This window comes from Gymnoscopelus braueri (genome assembly GCF_963280865.1).
Source record: "Gymnoscopelus braueri genome assembly, chromosome: 19".
NCBI lineage: Eukaryota > Metazoa > Chordata > Actinopteri > Myctophiformes > Myctophidae > Gymnoscopelus > Gymnoscopelus braueri.
Genome location: NC_137621.1, coordinates 16129723 through 16152803, shown reverse-complemented (window position 1 = coordinate 16152803; position 23081 = coordinate 16129723). Strand labels below are relative to the sequence as shown.

Here is a 23081-nt window from a genome sequence, read left to right as displayed (position 1 = left end):
CTAATGGTTTAGCTCACGAATGATGCATCTTAAACCTGCTCATGCCCGTGAACCAATCAGACGTCTCAGATCCTCAGAATCTGGTCTCCTAGACTGTACCTAGAATAAAATGTAATGAAGGTGCATGTAGTCTGGAACAAACCTGACGACCTGAGATCTGTAACAACAGTGTCATCTTTTACAAGCATATTTTCTTAAGCCTTTGGTTAGTGCGTGCGCGTGTCTCTCAAGGACCCCTGAGGGTTCCATGACCCCACGCTGTGAACCACTTGGACTATCTGTACACACACATACATTTTAAAATGCATTGATGTCTAAGCGCATTGAGTTTACTGTGTATGAAACGTGCTCCGCAAACAAACTTGACATGAAAAGAGAAAGTCAGTCCCTGTTCTTTGTCTCCGGAGCGGCGTCACAGGTTTATAGCTTGGTGACGGAACAGACCGGTGGGGGCAGGGGGGGGTCAGATGACAGGAGGGGGATGGCTCCACTGCTCCTAGATCAGCTGACAGAGGGGTCTGGCTGCTGTCATCTCAGGAGGTCTACTGCACACCACCTACCTAGCGCTCTCACATCAGTCACTGATGGTGACATGTCATCACTGTGGTTTATGTCACACCCAGGGTTGCCAGATCTGCTTATTATAATTTCTCTGCAAGATTTTATTTGAAAATAGCCGATCTAGTAGCTGATGTACAACGTGTCGCATTTCAAAAGAAAGAAAAAAAGATCACATCCACAGATTAGGCCAGCCAAGAGCACACGGAGAAATGGCTCTAGACTTGTGGAGTCTCTTCAAATTCTTCACACGCTGCCTTCCGAATATGAAGGCGACGCTAGAGGCCTCGGGCCATGGGCTCCCAGACAGAAAGAACGTTCCAGGGGCCACAGAACAACAACAGTGTGGTGGTCCCTCCTCCTCCTGACGTCCGGATGGAAGGAAGGGACTGCTGGAGGTCTTATTAAAGAGTGGATTATTCTGTTCCTCAGCCCAGTGCAGCAGTCAGTCAGTCAGTCAGTCACACACACACCAAAGGGGGGCCGGTCCGGTGTACTCTGGGGAGGTGAGAGTGGAGGGGTGGGGGGGGGGGGGGCAGGGGGGGATATCTCTCCACACCAACAGATCAAAGGCTGCCTGCCAACTGCCTCACACCCTCTACTTCCACTTTTCACTCATCGGCATCATTGTGTGTGGTTAAAGTAGGTGTGTGTGTATTTGATTTTGTGCATGTGTGTGTGTGTGTGTGTGTGTGTGTGTGTGTGTGTGTGTGTGTGTGTGTGTGTGTGTGTGTGTGTGTGTGTGTGTGTGTGTGTGTGTTTGTATTGTGTGGAGAATTGAAGTGTGGGGGGAGAGAGAGCCTCTGTTCGCCCTTGAACCATGGTGGCCCTTGAGGCCCCCTCCGTCAGTCAGTCAGGCAGCCCCCCCCCCCACTTCAACCTTTTCTACCTTCCCTGGGTTTTGCTCCCTAGTGGCTCTAATTACATTACATGTCCCATGTCCTTTTAATTTGGCAACAAAGGGCAGGCGGGCGGGCGGGCTGGTCCGGGCACCGGGGGGACCGAGGCCCTTTAGAAGTGCTTTAGAAGTGGCTTATTAAGGCGGGCGCTGCTTGCATTGTCACATTCAAACTGTCCACTTCACCTACACCTCCCATTAAGGTGCTAGGAAGCAGCCTCATGCTGGGAGAGAGCAGGAGTTTTATTGGGCCTCTGCTACGCTGACGCAGGAGACGAGGAGACGAGGAGGCAAGGGAACGAGAAGAGGGAAGAAGGGAGAAAATCCCAAAACCCCCCAAAAAACGGGCTGCACTGGCCCTGGCGTGTTTTCTCGGCCAGGCCGAGGTGATTTTTTTATGTGGCAGTGCAGTGTCTGCTATCCGAAGGAAGGTGGATTTATACACGCTCAGATCATTAGCGGGGTGTCGCTCCCATTAGGCTTTGTGGAAACCGTCACTATAAGCTACAATAAACAGATCCGCTGGCCGCCGCGTGCTCAGACTCGCAGGCGGCCGGCGGCTCTCTCGCTCTCTCTCTCTCCGCCACACAGTTTGCAGATTCAGACCAGGGGCCTGGCCTTGCCTGAGCTGTGTCCCCAACACACACACACACACACACACACACACACACACACACACACACACACACACACCACACAATAATGTGTTTACGCGCACAGAGGCACATACGCACTTAACCCTTTAAGACCGGGGACGCATCCGTGTCATTTTAGATTTCTTTGGGCTATTCAAAAATATCAGATCTACAAGCTCATAGCGCGGCACCGAGTGCCGCGCTATGAGCTTGTAGATCTGCTATTTTTGAAAAATCGTGAAAATGTGTGCAAATCTTTGAATATATACATATTTTTTAAAGCAAACATTTATAACTCAAATCTTTGCTTCTGGGGGATTCGACAAATGTCTTCCAAATCCTAACAGTTTAAAAAAAAAACGTACGTTAATATTATCAGTGTTTCTCAAACTTTTTCATGTCAAGGACTGCCAAAATTATATGTATTTGGCCGCGGACCCCCATCTCAAAATATGTTGTTCCAACAAGGACCCCCCCAGAAGCAAAGATTTGAGTTACAAATGTAAAAAAATATACACTGCTCAAAATAACTAAGGGAACACTTTGATCCCTTAATTCTTTTGAGCAATTTTTGTTAGCAGTTTAGCATTTTCTCGATTTTTCAAAAATAGCAGATCTACAAGCTCGTAGCGCGGCACTCGGTGCCGCGCTATGAGCTTGTATATCTGCTATTTTTCAATAGCCAAAGTGTAAAAATCATGCTTTTTAGCTCAAATATAAAAATGACACAGATGCGTTCCAGGTCTTAATGGGTTAAATGTCTTGCACTTTCCACACAATCACACAAGCATGCAATCACTCCGCGCAAGTTCTTCTTCTACTGTTCATGCTCACTGGGAAACATTGCTAAATTGATTTTAACCAGCGCAGGGAAAAGATTTCTGCCAAAGTGGCAGAAGTGCTGAAAGGCCAATTTTATTCCGACGTTGCTCTCACATTTTGACAAATGGAGGCATTTCCTTTTCTCACCAGTGAAACTGGGAGAACTTCCATGTTCCACTCGAAACACCAATTAATCCGTAAAAGTGGATACAGTTACAAATTAGTGGCCGTCCAGACTAGAGACAGGGAACAATTTGCTGCGTCGATGTTTAATATCTTGTATCTCCCAAATGCAACCCCCTTCATCTGCATTTCATCACGAGTCATTCCTAATTTATTGTTTAACACATTTACCGCCGGGCCCGTAGTTCTACGGGCCGTTAAATCCAACGCTTAAGCGCCGATCCCGTAGCCTACGGGCTGTGGTGCTTTTTCCTTTTTTTCGATTTTTTTTTTTTTTTCAATTTTCCGGTACGGCACATTTCATTGTAACACCACCGGAAACAGAATTATTTGGGATCCGGTTTTGACGATCACGCCGGCTCCCATTCTAAAGTTCACACTGAAACGCCATTTTCTTCGATTGTAGTTTTTCTCCTCGCTGATCACTGTTTAACATAAACCGTTCTAACTCAACAATGGATGCCCCGTTTGACACGTGGTTTGGACTGGTAGACACAGGGAGATGTCCGCGATGTTTACAAACAGTGCACAGATCAATCTTAAGGATTTTAACGACGTCTATGGCGACGTGAAAAAAACAAAAAACAACAATAAAACGTTGGCACTGGTGAGTACATTATGAGATTAACCTCTGGCGGTCAATGTGTTAATGGGACTGTAAATTACATTTATAACTGTTAAACCTAAATAGGAGCCGCTTCCTAGAAACAGATCAAAATGATAAAGCCACCGTGTCGGCGTGCCAGACCGTTTGTGTAGAGAAACAGACAACATTGTTCCATCCTCACCTTGCTGGATGTCCTTCATCTCCAGATGCAGACTGGATATGAGGATGCCCACGGTTTGTGATCGCTTCCCATCCAACAGCTTTATGATCTACGAGGACAGAGGAATCAAAGGAAAAGTTTGATTGATCAACAAGTTAGTCGGTTTAGGATTTAAACTGGGAAAAAAAAGAAAAAATGCTTTGTTTCTATTGATGAGTAAAGAGTTTCCAGTAAAAAAAGGGAAAGAAACTATACAACTCTTTATATATATCTATATCTATATATTTACAATCATAATAAAACTTTATCAACATAAGATTATTATTTTGTTACTGTAAACTATTTTACAGACTTGAAATTGTATTATTATTATTATTGTTAATGTATTCATATATTTATTTTTTATAATAATTCTCCCATCTACATCATGAATCATTCCATTCCCTGAGCGGCAACGTAAAACAAACTGTGAAAGTGAATATTAAGAAGAGCTATATGATCTGCTCTGAAAGGCCAGGGTGAAGATCAGTCACATCACATCCCACACTGCATGGAGGAGCTGTTGATGGATGACGAGGGGAGACTGGGGGAGCTCGAAGCCCCCCCCCCAGTCTCCCTAACGAGTCTGTGGATCCTCTCTGGCTCGACCCCCGATGACCAGACTCATCAACACACATTGTCTTAACCCTTCAGGACGACGCAAAACACACAAGCACATGGGACTAAGACGCATTTTGTCAAGTTTTATCATCAGGCACGCTGGGCAGAGGTTCCGGAAAACAAACAAAAACACACACGCACACAGCAGACACACACACATACACACAGCACACACACACACACACACACACGCAGCAGACACACACTTCCCGAAAGAGCATGTGTGTGATATAATCTAAAAAATATCAAGCCGCAGTGAAAGTACAAAGGCAAAAAATAGCACCATAAAAGGACACTCTTAGAAGAGTAAGGCAAAAAGAAGCAGGCCTTTTTTATAACAAACTATAAATTCACAGGATTTTTATTTGTGCCTACACATGGTCACAATTACTTATGACTGAATTAGCCATAAAGCCACAGAGAGTTTTGGCAAGGTAAAGCCCCGCTCTAAAAGTTAATGTGTCAGGCTTCTTCATTAGGTATTACGGCGCGGCCGGCTACCGGGCTGGACACTGGGAAGTGAGAGAGCAGAAGTCTTTAGAAGTGGGTATTGCGTTACAGGGGCGTTAGTGGGTGCCATGCTGCTCGCCAGGTCCATTACTCTGGATCACTGGGAGTCTCCCACTCTCGGGGTTGGACTTGAGAAAAGTGTGCACAAAGCACCAGGCTTTTCCCCCCAACACCTCTAATTAAGCACTTTGGACGGGCCACACTAAAAGCGTCCCGGGAACCCTTCCCGCTCGCTGTGGCTTCAGAACTCGCCAATTAGCCCAAACAGTTAACTTAATGAGAAAAGACAACTGAGGCTGGATGCTTGACACGCAAACCAAGGACAGCGAGAGAGAGGGGAGCGTTCTCTCTCTGCCATGCCGATGCTGCTGTTGTCAGGTCATCAACAGGTAACAGCACCCTCCTGTGGACAACAAGAAAACTGCCCCCCCCCCCCTCCCCCTCCCCACACACACTGTTCTCAAACCGTTCATTTAACAATTGAACACCCACTGAGGCTTTCGTATTGGCTAGAACACAGTCAACACAAAGACATTATAAAGACAGCTCTCATAGAGTGGAGAGAAGATAAAGAAAAGCAGGTTTGTCTTTATTAGCGCCTTTTATCCAAAGCGCTTACAATGTAAGTTAGATTCACCCATTCTCACACACACACACACACACACACACACACACACACACACACACACACACACACACACACACACACACACACACACACACACACACACACACACACACACACACACACACACACACACACACACACACACACACACACACACACACACACACACACACACACACACACACACACACACACACACACACACACACACACACAGTTTGACCGTCTGTCTGGGAGATCTAACCACTTGAACCCAAGAATCCCTATTCTGTGAGGATCATTTCCATTGGTTCTCAAAGTGGGACCCCCAGGGGTCCTTGAGAGAGTTCCAGGGGGTCCCCAGCTAAATGATGGATAGTTGGGAACCAAATGGACCCGTATGGGTCTGTAAAACTGAGAGTGTACTAATGGAACCATTTGTACACTCTCAGAGTTAAATTAACATTGATTTTACAATATGAATTGGGGTCTGAGATAGAAATGCCATTAAATGGGTGTCCGTAGCCTAACGCATGTCAAACTGGGGGTCCTTGAAATTAAAATGGTTGAGAATCACTGCTAGAGCCGTAAAAAATCTTCTCTTATGGGGGGTCCCTGGCTTATCTTTTCAAATGGGGGTCCGCGGGCTAATAAGTGTCAAGTTGGGGGTCCTTGACATGAAAAAGTTTGAGAACCACTGATTTACACAACCAACGCGTTGGTCGGTGAGCTTGTGGCTTGTGTATTTTCTGCAAAAAGGATTGGTGCAGAGAGAAAAAAGAGCAGACCAAGTACAGAGTCAACCCCCGGTCAACTAAGTATTATACCGTAAGTATAGAGGGTTTAAGTGGTTAATCTCACACACACACACATCCTGCGGTGTCCCGGGGCCAATGCTCCAAATATGTCTCCAATAAACCAGCTATGATAGTTCATAAGTCATTCCCGAAGAGCCATGATTCTAAAGCAGTTAGAGCCTACTGTTTGTTTAAGGAGGTCCACGAAGAATAAACTTGATACGGATTTGATTTATGGGGAGATGGAGGAAATGGAGGAAACTGCTGCGTAATGTTTACCGTGTTGCCGGTGAATGCGTGCACACACTAATTGACCTGCATTGCACACACAGTGCCAAGACTACACCTCCCATGTATGCCAGTGACTGCGTGCGTGATTCCTATAACAGCCCCCACATCTCTGTTGATTTCCTCATCTCTTCTCGTCCTCCTCCTCCTCCTCTCCATCTCTCCATCCCTCCTTTCCTCTCTGCCTCCATCCCTCCTTTCCTCTCTGCCCCCCCCTCAACCCCTCCCCTTCATCCTCCCGCCCCGAATGCACCGACACGCGCATCCTCTCCGCTCCACTGCAGGGTCCCCCACAGTTGCCCCCCTCTCAGCGGAGTGAAGCCACATGCCTGCAATTACCGTGTGTACCCCTGGAGAGAGAGAGAGAGAGAGAGAGAGAGAGAGAGAGAGAGAGAGAGAGAGAGAGAGCATTCTTGTCCATGTTACCTTTGATATGGTAATCAACTTACAGAAACGGCTCCAGAGTAAACAAGCGCTTTGATTTTGTGGCGTGGCACATGTGATAAAGATTTACTCACACCCATGTAGGCATCGACTGTTTGCACCCCTCCCGGCACCCTCCTCCCTCACCCCTTAATCTAAACGTTTCTAAACGTTAAGGGAGCCGTCGGAATGCGGTGGAAAACGGCTCATATGCATAATGTACAACTTGCATTCCATTCTCGTCAGCTCATCTCCCCTCGTTGAGCTGGAGCCCCTGGGCTCTGGTGGTGGCAACGATCTGGCAACACTTTCTGAGCAAGTGCATCAGGGCTTGTAGGCATGTACTGTCATCACACACGTTGAATGTGTGTGTGTGTGTGTGTGTGTGTGTGTGTGTGTGTGTGTGTGTGTGTGTGTGTGTGTGTGTGTGTGTGTGTGCTTGTATTACTATACTTGTATTACTATACTTGTAGAGGCGGCAGTGGCTCAGGAGGTAGAGCGGCCGCTTGGGAAACGGAAGGTTCCCAGTTCGATCCCGGGCTCCCCTGTAGGGTTAGTGCCGGAGTGTCCTTGAGCAAGACGCTGAACCCCTAATTGCTCCAGATGAGCAGGTTGGTGCTTTGCATGGTACGAACCCGCGGCACACCTCTAATGTGTATTAACTAATACTAGGGAAGCACACGGGTTACACTAGCAAATACTTGCATGGAGCTACCATGTGATAACGACGTGTGTATCCTCTTCAATCTGGCTAACAGAGACAGGAGGCAGGAGTCTGTGTGTGTGTGTGTGTGTGTGTGTGTGTGCACTGATTAGTATTGGTGGTACGGGGAGGGAGGCAGACCATTGGCTAGTCAGATACTGCAAAGTAAGGTAAAACATAGTCTCATTCCCTCCTCCAACAAGACTTAACAACGTACACCCTAATGTTACTTTGTTGATCGGGGGGTCCCCCAGGGATCTATGCTTGGCCCCCTCCTTTTTTCCTCAATACCAAATCTACCCATCAGTGTCACAGAACCTCTCTCAGCAAAAAATGGCAGATCTTCAAGCTTGATCCTGGTCTGAGCTTGTCGATCTGCTATTTTTGCTGAATTCTTTTCAACGAACGTTCGCCCAGAATAGGGAGGCTGCGGTATCGTGTGGTTACAGACTCAAATCTGAAAGTATAACGGCTCACTCACTTTGGGGCTCCAGTTCATAACTGGTTTATTGCACTGGAGAGGTGTCGGAGTGACATTTCAGGGCTTACACACTCATCAGACTCAGACTTGAGTCCATTCATCCAGCCATGCTTATACACGCTCTTACAACAGACTCAGAAACGTCACGCCAACGCCCACTTGGTGCAATAAATCAGTTCTAAACTGGAGCCCAGCGGTGTGCCAGCAGTTTTCCTTCCGTGCACTACAGTCTGTTCACCTTCGCATCTGTGTCATTTTTTTATTTGAGCTAAAAAAGCATTATTTTACACTTTTGGCTATTCAAAAATAGCAGATCTTCAAGCTCATAGTGCGGCACCGAGTGCCGCACTATGAGCTTGTAGATCTGCTATTTTTGAAAAATCGTGAAAATGTGTGCAAATCTTTGAATATATATATATTTTTAAAGAGAACATTTTTAACTCAAATCTTTGCTTCTGGGGGGTACCTGGAACAACATATTTTGAGGGGTCCTTGACATGAAAAAGATTGAGCACCACTGATATAGAAACATACGTTTTTCAGAATACTGTTGAAATTTTACTTTTCATCCACCTATACATCCATCTATCATATCCATCTACCTCAATCCATCCATCTCTACCATGAATTACTTGTCAACTCTGGGTCATATCTAATCTCCCCCTTCCTTTCTCTTCTCCCCCCCCCCCCCCCCCCAAGCTATTCAACTAGTCAAGCTTCTGGGAAGCCATCATCGGTTCGATGATTCAGATGATTTCTCTCTTCGTGCGAGCATAAGCTTTTAGGGGATAAAAGATGGAAATCTAAACAAGTTAACTTTTGTTTAGCCAACCTTTCGGATGTGCCGCTTGGACTGCCAAGCGGTGCTGCGAGAAGCACGTTCACATTTCACCGTTCACTCACACACAGCGCCCTGTCTCCCTGTGTAATCACAGAGTTGGACTGCAACTCATCTCGCTGGCCCCCCAACAAACAAAGATCATCTGATCCAGAGCCTAGAATCTGTACGCCCATGGATCACACTGCAACATGGGACACCCAAGCTTCGCTTGTGGTTATCTACACAGCGGACCACAGAACACCACCAAGGCAAATTCAAATGGTCAAATTATTGTATTTCTGCACATCTCTTTTGTGGATTAGTTTTTAACTGGGGTTAGCACTAGAGGACTCTGATGGTGTCAGGTCTAGACATGGAGACGGTTGGCAGGCCTGGTGTCTGGTTGTGGCTTTAGTTGAGTTGGATCGAATGTTGGACGGACTGCAGCTTCAGAGTGACCAGAGTGGATAGAGGGTTCCAGGGGATGGAGACAAAAGGGTAGAAGAACACGCACGTGCACCACATGCACGCAACACACACACACACACACACACACACACACACACACACATACAGACTGAAGCCCTGTGGAGTGGACTGGAGCCGTAGCGGATTGATCAGAATAGGGGACATGTATGGATTTAGAGGGGACGGTCTGGGGCCTGTGGCCGATTTTTTAACCGCTTGGACGCCACTCTGTTGAGGACCACAGGGCAGCCAAAAGGATGCTGACACAGCATTCTGGCTGCAGCAGAATAAGTGCAGAGTTGCAAGCATCGGGGCTTGACATCAACAAGTCTGTCCCGAGCTGAGGCACGGAAAACGACACGTCCCATTCAAAACTTCAGCTCGCAAACTCACATGGTTTATGATTAGAGCAGGGGCCTTCAACAGGGGGTCCGGGACCCCTAGGGGGTCCTCAGAGTTACTACAGGGGGTCCGCCAAATCCTCGTGTGATAGGATTTTTTTTTTTACCTTAACCACTTGAACCCTAGCATCCATTTTCTGAGGAGAACTTTCGCCAAAAAATAGCCGATCTACAAGCTCACAACGCCTCGCGCTGCGAGGCGTTGTGAGCTTGTAGATCGGCTATTTTTGGCAAAGAAGCTATAGGTGTAGAGGGAAAAAAGAGCAGACCACGTAAACAAAAAATGTTGAATCTGAAACACAATTTTATAAGATATAGAGGGGGTCGTTGAAGACCCCTGGATTAGAGTGATGGAATACAGGTGACACGTCGACAACAGTACGATACACAAACACGCACACAAAAGCGAGGCCGGTGCCGGTTGCCTTTGACTTTTAAAAGTATCGGTTCATAAGGGCAGAGAAATCCAAGCTTGATTGCGAAACTCTGCTGAAATAAAACCAGAACTATCGGGCTGGGTTGGATTGGCTTTTAAAATAAGCCAAGGAGACGTGAACTCATTATAACCCGATACCATAGCCTGGGTTGACCCTGCACGAAACCTGGGAACTTGGCAACTACGGTGTGTGGAACATGAGAGCATAAGAATCCATTTCTTCCAGGCATTCCTTTGTTTTCTCGCTTTGACTTATGATTCGACATGACGGCAAAAAAAAAAAAAAAAAAAAAAAAAAAAATTAAAAAGAAGCTTCAGGTAAAAGCATGTGTCATCACTTGACACGTTCTAAACTTCAGACATTTCCCAGCACGAAAATGTCACGCTGCACCTCACCACCTCATCACATGGCACAAAACTACCTCACGCAAACATTAGAACAGCAGGAACCTCGGTTCACCTCGGTTCAAACAACAGGAACCGAGGAAAACGTAACATCAGAAAGCGTCGATGAGTCAAGAGGTTCAACACCAAACGTACCTTCTTCGTTTTGGCTTTTTTCTCGTAGGTGTCGGACAATGGCTTCTTCTTGGGCTGCAGCGTTGCCTTGGAGAAGAGATCTTCAAACTCTGTGGTGTTGACGATGTCCGGCTCCTCCAGGGCGCCCCATAGTGTGTTGTTGCTGGAAACAGAGACACTGCACACTTAACTTGATATAAATTACTTAGCGAAAATAGCCTCTCTACAAGCTCGTGATGCGATATGTTGTGAGCTTGTAGATCAGCTATTTTTGCTATTTTTTTAAACATTTGCTATTTTTTTTTGGGGGGGGGGGAATATTTGTCCTTTGAAACTTTATGAAATGTTCTGAAACTTTTTGACGATTTTCAACTAAAATGACTTGCCCAAAATAGGGATGCCAAGTTGATTAAGGTCCTTACACACGGGGGTATTTCTTTTGCGCTGATTAATTTGCCCGGAAATATATATTTTTCTAACTGTTGTTTGTGTAATAACTACTTTCACACATAATAAATATGTGTACGATACGATAAAGCGATGTAATTTTTATTCGTAACGAGGTAGAAATGCGGAGCTTCCACACCGCGAATAAAGGCATTACCCTCCATGAATGAGCCATCGGCTATATGAATAGATTTGATGTAAAATATTATTTTTCTTCGCATTTTTTATTTGTCTCGTCCCCAGTGTGTACTGTACAGTATATCGCATTACCAATATCAATGCAAAGGGACATAAATCCCATTGATCATAGAGATACCATACCATGGTGACCAGTTGGTTATGGCCATGACGAGATCAGGCTGCTTGGCACAAAGTGAAAATACTAGCCAGGATAATTTCATGTACAATTTGTATTCTCCCAGAAATCAACTACAAAATATAGTTATTTATTTGAGGCTTATTCAGTCTGCTTCTATGTTTATCTCAATCTTCCTTTTTCCTGCACGACACATACTTGGATAGAGAATTCCTAAGCCAGACAGGGATCTGTACTTTAATAAATGAATAAATAACCTTTATGTGCTAATAAGACGATAAAAAAAATAAACATTCGCATTGTTTCTGAGGGCGCTGGATTCATGGCGATGGAATTGTTTCTGCAAATAAAGAAGACTTTTACAGCAAACGCAGGAAGAGGACGGGAGATACTGTTGTGTTTGGGCCGTTGCTTGGTAACCTGGTAAAAGCAAACAGAAGCTGCATGCGGGAGGACGAGCGTTAAGACATTAGGATCATAGAGTTCAGCATGGCTCTGCTACCTACCACCTCTCACCACTGACACAACCCATAACCCCGCATGGCTCTGCTCTGCTACCTACCGCCTCTCATCCACTGACACAACCCATAACCCGCATGGCTCTGCTACCTACTACCGCCTCTCATCCATGCACTGACACAACCCATAACCCCGCATGGCTCTGCTATGCTACCTACCGCCTCTCATCCACTGACACAACCCATAACCCTGCATGGCTCTGCTACGCATCTGTGTCACTTTTAGATTTGAGCTAAAAAGCATTATTTTACAATTTGGGCTAATCAAAAATAGCAGATCTACAAGCTCGTAGCGCGGCACCGAGTGCCGCGCTACGAGCTTGTAGAACTGCTATTTTTTTTAAATCGTGAAAATGTGAGCAAATCTTTGAATATATATTGTTTTAAAGAGACAACATATTTTTGAGATTGGGGACCGCGGCCAAATACATATCATTTTGGGGGTCCTTGACATGAAAAAGTTTGATCACTGATATAGCAACATAAGTTTAAAAAAAATACATTTTGTAGAATCGGAACCTCAGGCCTTAATGGGTTAATTTCAAGGACGCGCAGTTTGATATCCGTTGGGCCACGGACACCCCATTTGATACCATTTATTTTAAATGTGTGGGACCCCAATCTACACACTGTCAAATCCTTGTATAAATGTAACTCTGAGTGTACAAATGGAATCAAATGGACCCGTGTAAGGGTCCATTTGATTCCATTTGTACACTCTTGGGAGATACAGAACTGTAAGGGTCCATTTGGTTCGTAACTTTCGATCATTTAACTGGGGACCCCCTCGGAACCCCCTCAAGGACCCCTAAGGGTCTCCTGACCCATTAATTGGTGAGTCATTTCCTATAAACACACATCAATCTATTTTTTTTTTTAATCATCACTGTTATACGTCTCTCTCCGCTGACCTGTCATAAGGTCAGTCTTTGGCAGGTCAGTCTACACCAGTGGTTCTCAAAGTGGGGTCCGGGGACCCCCAGGGGTCCTTGAGGGAGTTCCAGGGGGTCCCCAGCTAAATGATAGTTAGGAACCAAATTGACCCTTATGGGTCTGTAACTCAGAGAGTGTACAAATGAAACCAAATGGACCCTAACGGGTCCATTTGGTTCCATTTGTACACTCTCAGAGTTAAATTAACATTGATTTTACAATATAAATTGGGGTCCCAGACGTAGAAATGCCATTAAATAGGGGTCCGTAGCTATAGTGCATGTAAAACTGAGGATCCTTGAAATTAAAATGGTTGAGAATCACTGCTAGAGCCGTAACAAATCCCTGGCATATCTTTTCAAATGGGGGTCCGTGGGCTAATAAGTGTCAATTTGGGGGTCCTTGACACGAAAAAGTTTGAGAACCACTGGTCTACACTATTAGAGAAAGCATTTTTTACGACTAAAAGAGGAGGAGCTGGAGGTCGGCAGGCTTAAGTACCATGGCAATCAACTCACTCAATTAGTGTGAAGTTAGTCCAATTTTGTCTCTCTATTTGTTGTTGGCTTCCTATTGCGGCGGTGAAAAGTATTTATCTGGAGCAGCCAAGATGCTCTCTGCTGAAGACTTAATGATACTGTCCTTACAATCCCCCACGTCATTTGTCACCGCTTTGCCTTCAACAGGGAGGTAAATACTGTAGCTGCATGAAATGGACTGTCTCTGGAGACAGCTGTGCCTGGGTTGGAAAAGTAAATTATATATAACCCCCCCCCCCCCACAAAGAATGTTTAGCTTGCAAGAAAATGTTCTAATCGGCCAGTTTATGCCTTAATTAACCCATTCAATCCGGAAACGCATCTGTGTCGTTTTAGATTTTAGCTACAGTACAGTATAACCATTATTTTATACTTAGGCTATTCAAAAATAGCAGATATCCAAGCTCATAGCTTGTAGATCTGCTATTCTTGAAATTTTATGCAAATCTTTGAATATATATATATTTTTAAAGCGAACATTTGTAACTCAAATCTTTGCTTCTGGAGGTCAAACATTTTTTAACAAACGTTTGCTTTAAAAAAATATATATTCAAAGATTTGCAGACATTTTCACGATAAAAAAAAAAAGATAAATAACTATGGAGCTTGAAGATCTGCTATTTTTTTGAATAGCCAAAGACATCAAAAAAAATGACTGAGATGCTTTCCCGGGTTGAATGGGTTAAATTTAAAGCCTCTAAAAAGCCCCCCGTTACATCTTCTTCTTCGCGTAGCCTCTCCCCGCGGAAAGTGGATCCGCTACGCTTGCCTATGACCCACGCACGCGTTGGACTTGCATTCGAGCACCTGGCATCATTTCAAGGCTTACAGCGTTTCCCCCTCATAACTCCAGACCCCTCACACCATTAACGCAGATGACACCGTTGATCCAGATACAGTTAAACATCTGACCCATTTAATGCCCCTTAAACTTGCACCTCTACTGTAAAATTTATAGCACATGAAAACTAGCTGTGGCCCAGTCAGCTCTCTCTCTCTCTCTCTCCATACGCCGGCCAAAAACCAGGGAGAGAGTGCAAACCACAACTCCACTTCCCCAGACTAATCCAGCCATGGAAATACAAGGCTATAAAGCTGAAGGGCCTGGCATTCAGAGGCACAGACCACAGCCACTGTAAATGGCCTGGATAATCGGCTTCATTACGGAGCATCTCAACTGAACTGGGACCCTGGACTGGGGGGAGTTAGCACTGTTAGCAAAGAGGCTTCATAAATATGAGCCGTACGGCGAACGCTAGACGACGACACACTGGGTGGTCATAGCGATGATAATGATGCATGCATGGTGTAACTTTAACCCATTAAGACCCAGGAACGCATCTAGTGTCATTTTTTTAGATGTCTTTGGCTATTCAAAAATCACACCCAATGTGAAGAGAGTGGTGCCTTTCATGAGTTCATTTCGTTAGTTACTTTTTACAGACTTTGATGACTTCAAAGTATTTTTACTCATTTTAAGTACTTTAAAATGTTTTTACTGATTTTTACGTGTTTTTACTCATTTTAACATCTTTTAAGTATTTTTACTCATTTTAAGTATTTTTACTCATTTTAAGTATTTTTACTCAGTTTAGGAACTTTAAAGTATCTTTACTAATATTTAAGTATTTTTACTCATTTTAAGTATTTTTACTCATGTTAAGTATTTTTACTCAAAAGTGTGTGTGTGTGTGAGTGTGAGTGTGAGTGTGAGTGTGAGTGTGTGTGTGTGTGTGTGTGTGTGTGTGTGTGTGTGTGTGTGTGTGTGTGTGTGTATAATTAGTGTAACTGGTTGCATCTTTGTGTTGCAATCAGCCGCAGCTGTTGAGGCTGTGCTCAAACATACAGAGAGGCCGTGCTCATACGGACACACAGACAAAGTCACTCCTTGGAGTGGCTAGCACCACTCAAAAATAGCAGATATACAAGCTTGAGATTGTAGATCCGCAATTTTTGTGAAAAATCGTGAAAATGTGTGCAAATCTTTGAATATATATATGTTTTTTAAAGCGAGCATCTGTAACTCAAAGATTTTGCTTCTGGGGATTCTACAAATGTCTTCGAAATATTTTTTTCTTTTTTCTTTTTACTTATGTTGCTATTTATCAGTGGTTCTTAAGCTTTTTCATGTTAAATTATATGTGTTTGTCCGCAGACCCCCATCTGTAAATATTTTGTTCCAGGGACCCCCAGAAGCAAAGATTTGAGTTAAAAATGTATATAGCCTATATATATATATATTCAAAGATTTGAACACATTTTCACGATTAAAAAAACGAAATAAATAGCAGATCTACAAGCTCATAGCGCGGCACTCGGTGCCGCGCTATGAGCTTGTATATCTGCTATTTTTTAATAGCCCTAAGAAATCTTAAAATGACACACAGATGCGTTCCCGGTCTTAATGGGTTAACCCTGCAATAGTGAACGGAACGGGTTTCGGCACACCGGGACGTACTTATTGTCCTGAATCTGGATCCGGGTCCAGTACAGGGGCTTCATGGGGCAGGCCGGCTCCACGGCAGGCTTCCGCGGGGCCTGGTCCACCTTCTGGCCGAACCCGGCGAAACTGAAGCCCCCCGTCATGGGGGGAGGCGGCGGGGGGCCGCCGACGCCGCCCGGAGGGGGCGGAGGTGGAGGCGGTCCGGCTCCGAGCATACCGGGAGGCGGGGGTGGAGGGGGAGGAGGAGGAGGAGGAGGAGGACCACCAGCACCTCCTCCCCATGGGAGAGGTGGGGGAGGTGGTGGGGGAGGAGGGGGCGGTGGCGGTGCCCCTCCGCCGCATGGCAACGGGGGAGGTGGTGGAGGCGGTGGTGGTCCGGTCTGTCCTGGGAGTGGAGGAGGAGGAGGAGGAGGAGGAGGAGGTGGAGGAGGTGGTGGGCCCGGTCCAGGGGCCCCCGAGGCCAGCTCGGCTCCTCTGCCTCCCAGGTTCATCTCGATAGAGTCCAGGTTGAGTTTCTTGGGCGGGTTCTGAACAACAGGCCGGCCGCTCTCGCCGCCGCCGCCCTCCGGGGTTTTGATGAAGGTGTCGCGGTCGGTTTGGACACACACGTTGCGGTAGCTCTTGGGAGGATGGTGGTGGTGGTCCGCGGTGGACACGCAGGCCTCGCGCAGCACGCCTCGTCCCGGTCCCGGTTCCACGCCCACGGCCACGCCCCGGTCTCTCTGCATCTGGCCGATCACGCCGTCCAGCCGCGACATGGAGACGGCGTGCTCCCCTCGAAGCTGGAAGACCCGGAGCTCACAGTCGGCCTGCAAGGAGCAAGAGCAAAAAGACAAAAAAAAACTACGTCAAAACTTTCAAAAAACGTGTTTCAATCAATTTTAGACACATTTTAAACACATATCAGTGACATTCGGGAACTCTTCTATGAAAAATCCCAATAATTTGTTTCCATCCGATTTTATTTAACTGTTTTTTTTTCCATAAATAAAACCTATTAAGGTTCATTTTGTTTATTGGACATTTCAAGCAATGGAGAAGGGGAAAGAAAGAAATCCATCCAAAAGGAAAGTATTGATTTGTGTCCGAGAAGAAAAGGAAAAGCTTTTGCAATGGATCTAACATGTGTTCCTTTTTTAACTTGGTGGTCAGTTTAGAAGTGAATTGGGCACGTTGCCAGCCTTTCTCTTGGCTAAACTAAACTCCCATCTTAACTCAGTGTCAGTACTATTACCCACTTATTTTAAGGGTCAGCGATAAATGACAGTGTTTGCACAGCAGACAAAGGCAAACACTGAGAACCCCATAATTTCTAATACGAGACTCAAAAGGCTTTCAACATCGGCAATTATTCTGCAATATGGTTAGCGCTGTGTTTTGCAGTCTGGCGTGGGCACGACTTGGGACACATGATCATTCGGAGGAGAGAGAAACAACAAACTGAGACCTGTGAGAAACTTTTTAACTCGGCTTTGAGTTAGGACAACATTGGCAGCTTAAAGCAGCACCATGTAACTTTCCTCTTCTACCCCGGATTTGAACCTGGTTTTCTGCACAAGTGTGCTGATTTTTTATTTATTTTTTACCATTGAACTAATAGAGCCGGCCCGCTTGCTCGGGGGATAAGTTGAATCTTGACCGTCAGGTCCAAATTGGTGTCAGATCCTGTGTCTAGGTGAGACATGACCTTTGACCCGATCTAAATGTCTCAATAGAAGAGCAGGGAGACAAAATACCAGAAGCCATCGCAATTATATAAGTTATATTGTATTAACATACTCTACCATACAGATTGGACAAAATTAAATTGTATTAATTTAAATCTCCAGTGTTGAAGAGAATAATCATAAGAATCACAGATCTCTCTCTAAATGATGTTTTCATATCATAACACAAACTGGTAGAGGCAGAACATCTGGATATGATATCTGTATATATCCATCCATCCATCCATCCATCCATCCACTTTGCAATTACATTGTCAAAGCACAAACCAATTAACCTTTTTTAACCCATTAAAACCGGCGAAAGCAGGCCCGGACCGCAGGCCAAGCGGACCGGGCACCTAGGCTCCAAATATAGGCAGACATTGCATCGCAGGTTCGAGCCCTGTTCCCAACGATCTTTACTGCATGTCTCTCCCCATCTCTCTCTCCCTGTTTCCTGTCCATTCTCCACTATAGCTATAAATAAAGGCAGAAAAGCCCTAAAAATATATATTTTTAAGGGAACATTTTTAACTCAAATCTTTGCTTCTGGGGGTCCCTGGAACAAACATATTTTGAGATAGGGGTCGGCGGCCAGATAGTACATAACATTTTGGGGGTCCTTGACATTCTAAAGTTTGAGCACCACTGATATAGAAACATACGTTTTTCAGAAACTGTTAGGAGTTTAGAATCGGGGCCACAGGTTTTAATGGGTTAAATGTAGTCAAAATGACATTTCTTTGCTTTTATTTATTCTACAGGTAGACCATCTTGAAAGCTTCCCCGGAAAACACTGACTGAATGGGCAGCCTTCAATCATCACTAAAAGCTTTTACAGCTTCACATTCAAACATAAATATTATAAAATGTAATATTGGCAAAAACTTTTATAATGGTTTGATAGCAATATTGAGATTTTATGTAAATATCATCAGATACCGAAATGATAAACAATATATTGTGTATCCCTAATGTCATTCTTTCTTTTGCCCTCAGACTAAAGTTTACTGTTCATTAGTATTCTAAAGTTGATTGTTTTTTGTTTCCTGGATTAAATGTGATTATATAAATATTACATTTTACACCCAACAACTATCTGAAAAGCATTGCTGTACTGTAATGTATATATATATATATATATATATATAACAGTAAGAACTAATGACAGGTTGCTCAACATTGCACCTCTATCTATAATTAACCAGAGACTTTGGATTTCATGTTCACTTAGCGCCATCTTGTGTAGCTAAAGAAAACTGCAGTGACTCGAGCTGATTTTCCACAAGAAACCTTTTTATTAGAAAGATTAGTTGACCTCATACTGTTCATGTAAGAATTATTGTCAAAATTTGTATTTCTAGAATCATCTTCAAAATATCTACATTTTGCCTGCTCAATATATTTTTCAGGAGTTACAGTAGAACTTCCCTCTTTCTGTATTCGTTATTACACAAAAAAGGTATTCCCCCCCCCCCCTTTTATTAAAAAGAGTTTAGTTTTTATACGTCAAATAAAAAATGCCAAATGTGTTTTTGCCTCATGGCCTTCATCTGTGAGTAAAAAAATAAGAAAGAAAGGGAAAAAAATCAAATAAATTAAAACGCTCAATAAGTAAGCCATGCCGAGCCATGTGGCCAAGGTGTCTCTGTTTGGAAGCATTTTTTTTTTGTGTCAGATGCGAAACCCGTTTGCCGTTAGTGGTTGTGTAGTTTGCTGAAGTCATGTGAAAAACACTTACATACAACTTCTCCACCTCTTCTTTGCATTCTCTCTTCAGCTGCAAGAGGGCAGCCTGGTGCTCTGCATGGGACATGAAGAACACACTGTTAGAAGACGCTACACCATGGCTGCTCCAACACTGTCATTATGCACTAGAGCAGTGGTTCTCAAACTTTTTCATGTCAAGGACCCCCAAATTGATATGTATTTGGCCACGGACCCCCATCTGAAAATATGTGTCAAAATGTTTTACAAATATTCCAAATGTTAAACATTTTTGCAAGATTATTTTTGAAAATAGCAGATCTACAAGCTCACAACGTGTCGCAAAGCGATGCGTTGTGAGCTTGTAGATCGGCTATTTTCAAATAGCTCATGCATATCGGGCTCAAGTGGTTAAACTGAATTGAAGGCAAAATTAACTCATTTTGCTGGGAACCCCCTGGTACCCGCGCCCAAGGACCCCTGGGGGTCCCCGGACCCCACTTTGAGAACCAATGCACTAGAGCAGTGGTTCTCAACCTTCTCAGGCCGCGACGCCCCAAAATAATCATATTGGAACTGGGGTTCAAATATGTCAAAAGTCTTTAAAATTATCACTTTATATACGGTCATCTCATAATCATGTGTGAGGACCCCCCTGGGGGTCCCAACCCACAGGTTGAGAACCACTGCACCAGAGGAAGAGCTTTCAACCACTTTCAGGCATGCAAACAGCCCCGAGGTGAAAAAGGTGACAACATGTTGTTTTTGTTCGGGTCAGGTGTCACACAAGTGCCCTATTTGGATTCAAAACGGCTATTGTAGCTGAAAAGCTACAAGTTTGCATGTCTGCACTTTCAACCTGGCCTCCCTGTTTTGGGGCATGTCATTATAGGTGATCATTTACAAATCTACAAGTTTTGAAAATAATCTGCAAGCTCACAAGGCGTCACAATGGGACTCGTTGTGAGCTTGAAGATCGGCTATTTTCGAATAGCTGAAGGAGAAAACAAGGCTTAAGTGGTTAATGGTGATACTCTTATCGAGCAACTCATTCAACAATTTCTATCTCATTGCATGCATTTTAGTGATTTAGTGATCAAAGTAGTGACAGTATTTAGCTAACTGTTCTGTTGTAGACGGTATATAATTGTACACGTGTATATATACTGCTCATGAAGAGATACTGGTTGAAAGCTCATCAATAATCTAAAATCATTAGTAAGCTGATTATAACATCGAAGACATATTTCTGTCTTCAGTCGTAAGGTACTGCTGCTGAAGGGTAAATCTCTTTCCCTGAGTGACATTAATAGGGCTGGGTTCCAACTCAACCAACCTGTTTGGATTTGCAATTGTAACTGCAGTGCATGTGGTTCAACAACATTCTTCAACACATACTATACAGAACAAACAGTACAGTAATATTACATAACAAGTTAATATTTCTAAACTGTTAATACATTTTAAAAGGTGACAGATCAGTGAATGTGAAAGAACCACGGTGCTAAATCTGTGACAAAATATGGAGCTTCTCTTTTGCTAGTGAATTTGTGACTTTGTCAACCCACAGATAATTATAGGATACAAAATATATTTGAAGCTCATTGTAAAAGCCTTTTGAGATTATTGATTTGATTTATCATCGTGGCAATAATACTGTGTGGTATTTTGCTGAGAAAGATATACGCATTACTCTGAAACATGTCGTTTTATGTAGACTGGTGGTGATTGTCCAGCATGAGTTCTGGACACACAGGAGAATGCATTGGGAAGCGTTATGACGATGATTTTCATGCAGGGATGGAAGAAGTACTCCCATTTTTTACTTAAGTAAAAGTATCAATACCCTATTGTAGAAATAGTCGGTTACAAGTACGTTCGGTATTCAAAATGTACTTGAATAAAAGTACAAAAGTATTGGCATCAAAATGTACTTAAAGTACCAAAAGTAAAAGTACTCATTATGCAGAAGGTCCCATTTCACAAGTTTTAATAAAATGTAAAGAAATCCTTTGAAAATAGCAGATTTACAAGTCTCACAACGCATCGCTTTGTGAGCTTTTAGATCTCCTATTTTCAATTTGCCAAAGCATATATATAGGTCTGAAGTGGTTCTGTAATAATCAAAATCTACAAAGTAACTAATAACTCATATTTTGAAATAATTATAGTGGAGTAAAAGTACAATATTTGCTTTTGAGATGTAGTGGAGTAGAAGTGTTTTGAAAATTGGAAATACCCCAGTAAAGTAAAAATACCTCAAAATTGCTTAAATAATACTTATTAACAGTACTTTACATGACTGTTTTCATGACGTCCTTAGGATAGTGCAAGACGATTCACGTTAAATATCCGCAAAGTTCCCCTTCAAGACTGATCCAAGAGATGGAGTTAAGTGGAATATGTGGCATCATAAACCCCAATAACAATTGCAGTAACATAAATGTGTGCTGAACTGTGTATGTAAATGAACACACACACACACACACACACACGCACACGCACACAGTATTAGCTGTCAAACCATCAGGTAAGACCTTTGCTCTCCCTTTTTAACTCTACTGCATGCGCTTTAAACCAAGATAAAACAAAACCTCTATTAGACTGTAAATCAGTGACAACAGTCCACATCACTCAGCCATATTATACACTATGTTTTTCTTCAGGGAAGAATCTACACGAAAACACCCAGATCAGATCAGCTGCTTTTAGGAAACTCGCCATTACTGCATCCGGTGGCGGTTCCAGTTCCTTGTAACTGGATAAAATGTTGGCAGTCATCTTTGCTTTTAACCCATTAAGACCGGGAACGCATCCGTGTGTGTCATTTTAAGATTTCTTTGGGCTATTCAAAAATAGCAGATATACAAGCTCATAGCGCGGCACCGAGTGCCGCGCTATGAGCTTGTAGATCTGCTATTTTTGAAAAATCGTGAAACATTTGAGCAAATCTTTGAATATAGATTTTTTTTAAGCGAACATTTTTAACTCATCTTACAACTTCTGGGGGGGGTCCCTGGAACAAAATATTTTTAGAAGGGGGTCCACGGCCAAATACATATCATTTTGGGGGTCCTTGACATGAAAAAGTTTGACATACCTTTTTTTTTTTTAAACTGTTTGTAGAATCCCCAGGAGAAAAGATTTGAGTTACAAATGTTCGCTTAAAAAAATAATATATATATTCAAAGATTTGAACAAATTTTCCACGATTAAAAAAATAAATAGCAGATCTACAAGCTCATAGCGCGGCACTCTTGTATATCTGCTATTTTTCAATGGCCAAATAAATCTAAAATGACAGAGATGCGTTCCCGGCTTGAATGGGTTAACCTGTGTGTGTGTGTGTGTGTGTGTGTGTGTGTGTGTGTGTGTGTGTGTGTGTGTGTGTGTGTGTGTGTGTGTGTGTGTGTGTGTGTGTGTGTGTGTGTGTGTGTGTCTGTGCGTCCGCTTGTGTGCGTGTGTGCGTGCGTGCATGCACAGAGCACAGGAAAG

General features: G+C 43.7%; 1 protein-coding gene and 1 long non-coding RNA gene across 3 annotated transcripts in view; both read right to left on the bottom strand.

Moving 5' to 3' along the window:
* The window catches only part of LOC308075251, a 497190-nt gene that overhangs the window by 52019 nt on the left and 422090 nt on the right, over positions 1 to 23081 (bottom strand). The window lies entirely within an intron of this gene.
* LOC308075243 (formin) overlaps positions 1 to 23081 on the bottom strand; it is a 79896-nt gene that overhangs the window by 52019 nt on the left and 4796 nt on the right. For both annotated transcript variants that reach the window (XR_013932181.1, XM_080414961.1), the window contains exons 3-6: positions 19621 to 19682; positions 16189 to 16982; positions 10998 to 11139; positions 3885 to 3972 (exon numbers count right to left, since the gene is read on the bottom strand). Coding sequence is in view for 1 of the 2 variants with exons in the window: in XM_080414961.1 (XP_080271087.1) it covers positions 3885 to 3972; positions 10998 to 11139; positions 16189 to 16982; positions 19621 to 19682 (1086 nt within the window). In the remaining variant the exon portion in view is untranslated. The remainder of the gene's footprint in view (positions 1 to 3884; positions 3973 to 10997; positions 11140 to 16188; positions 16983 to 19620; positions 19683 to 23081) is intronic.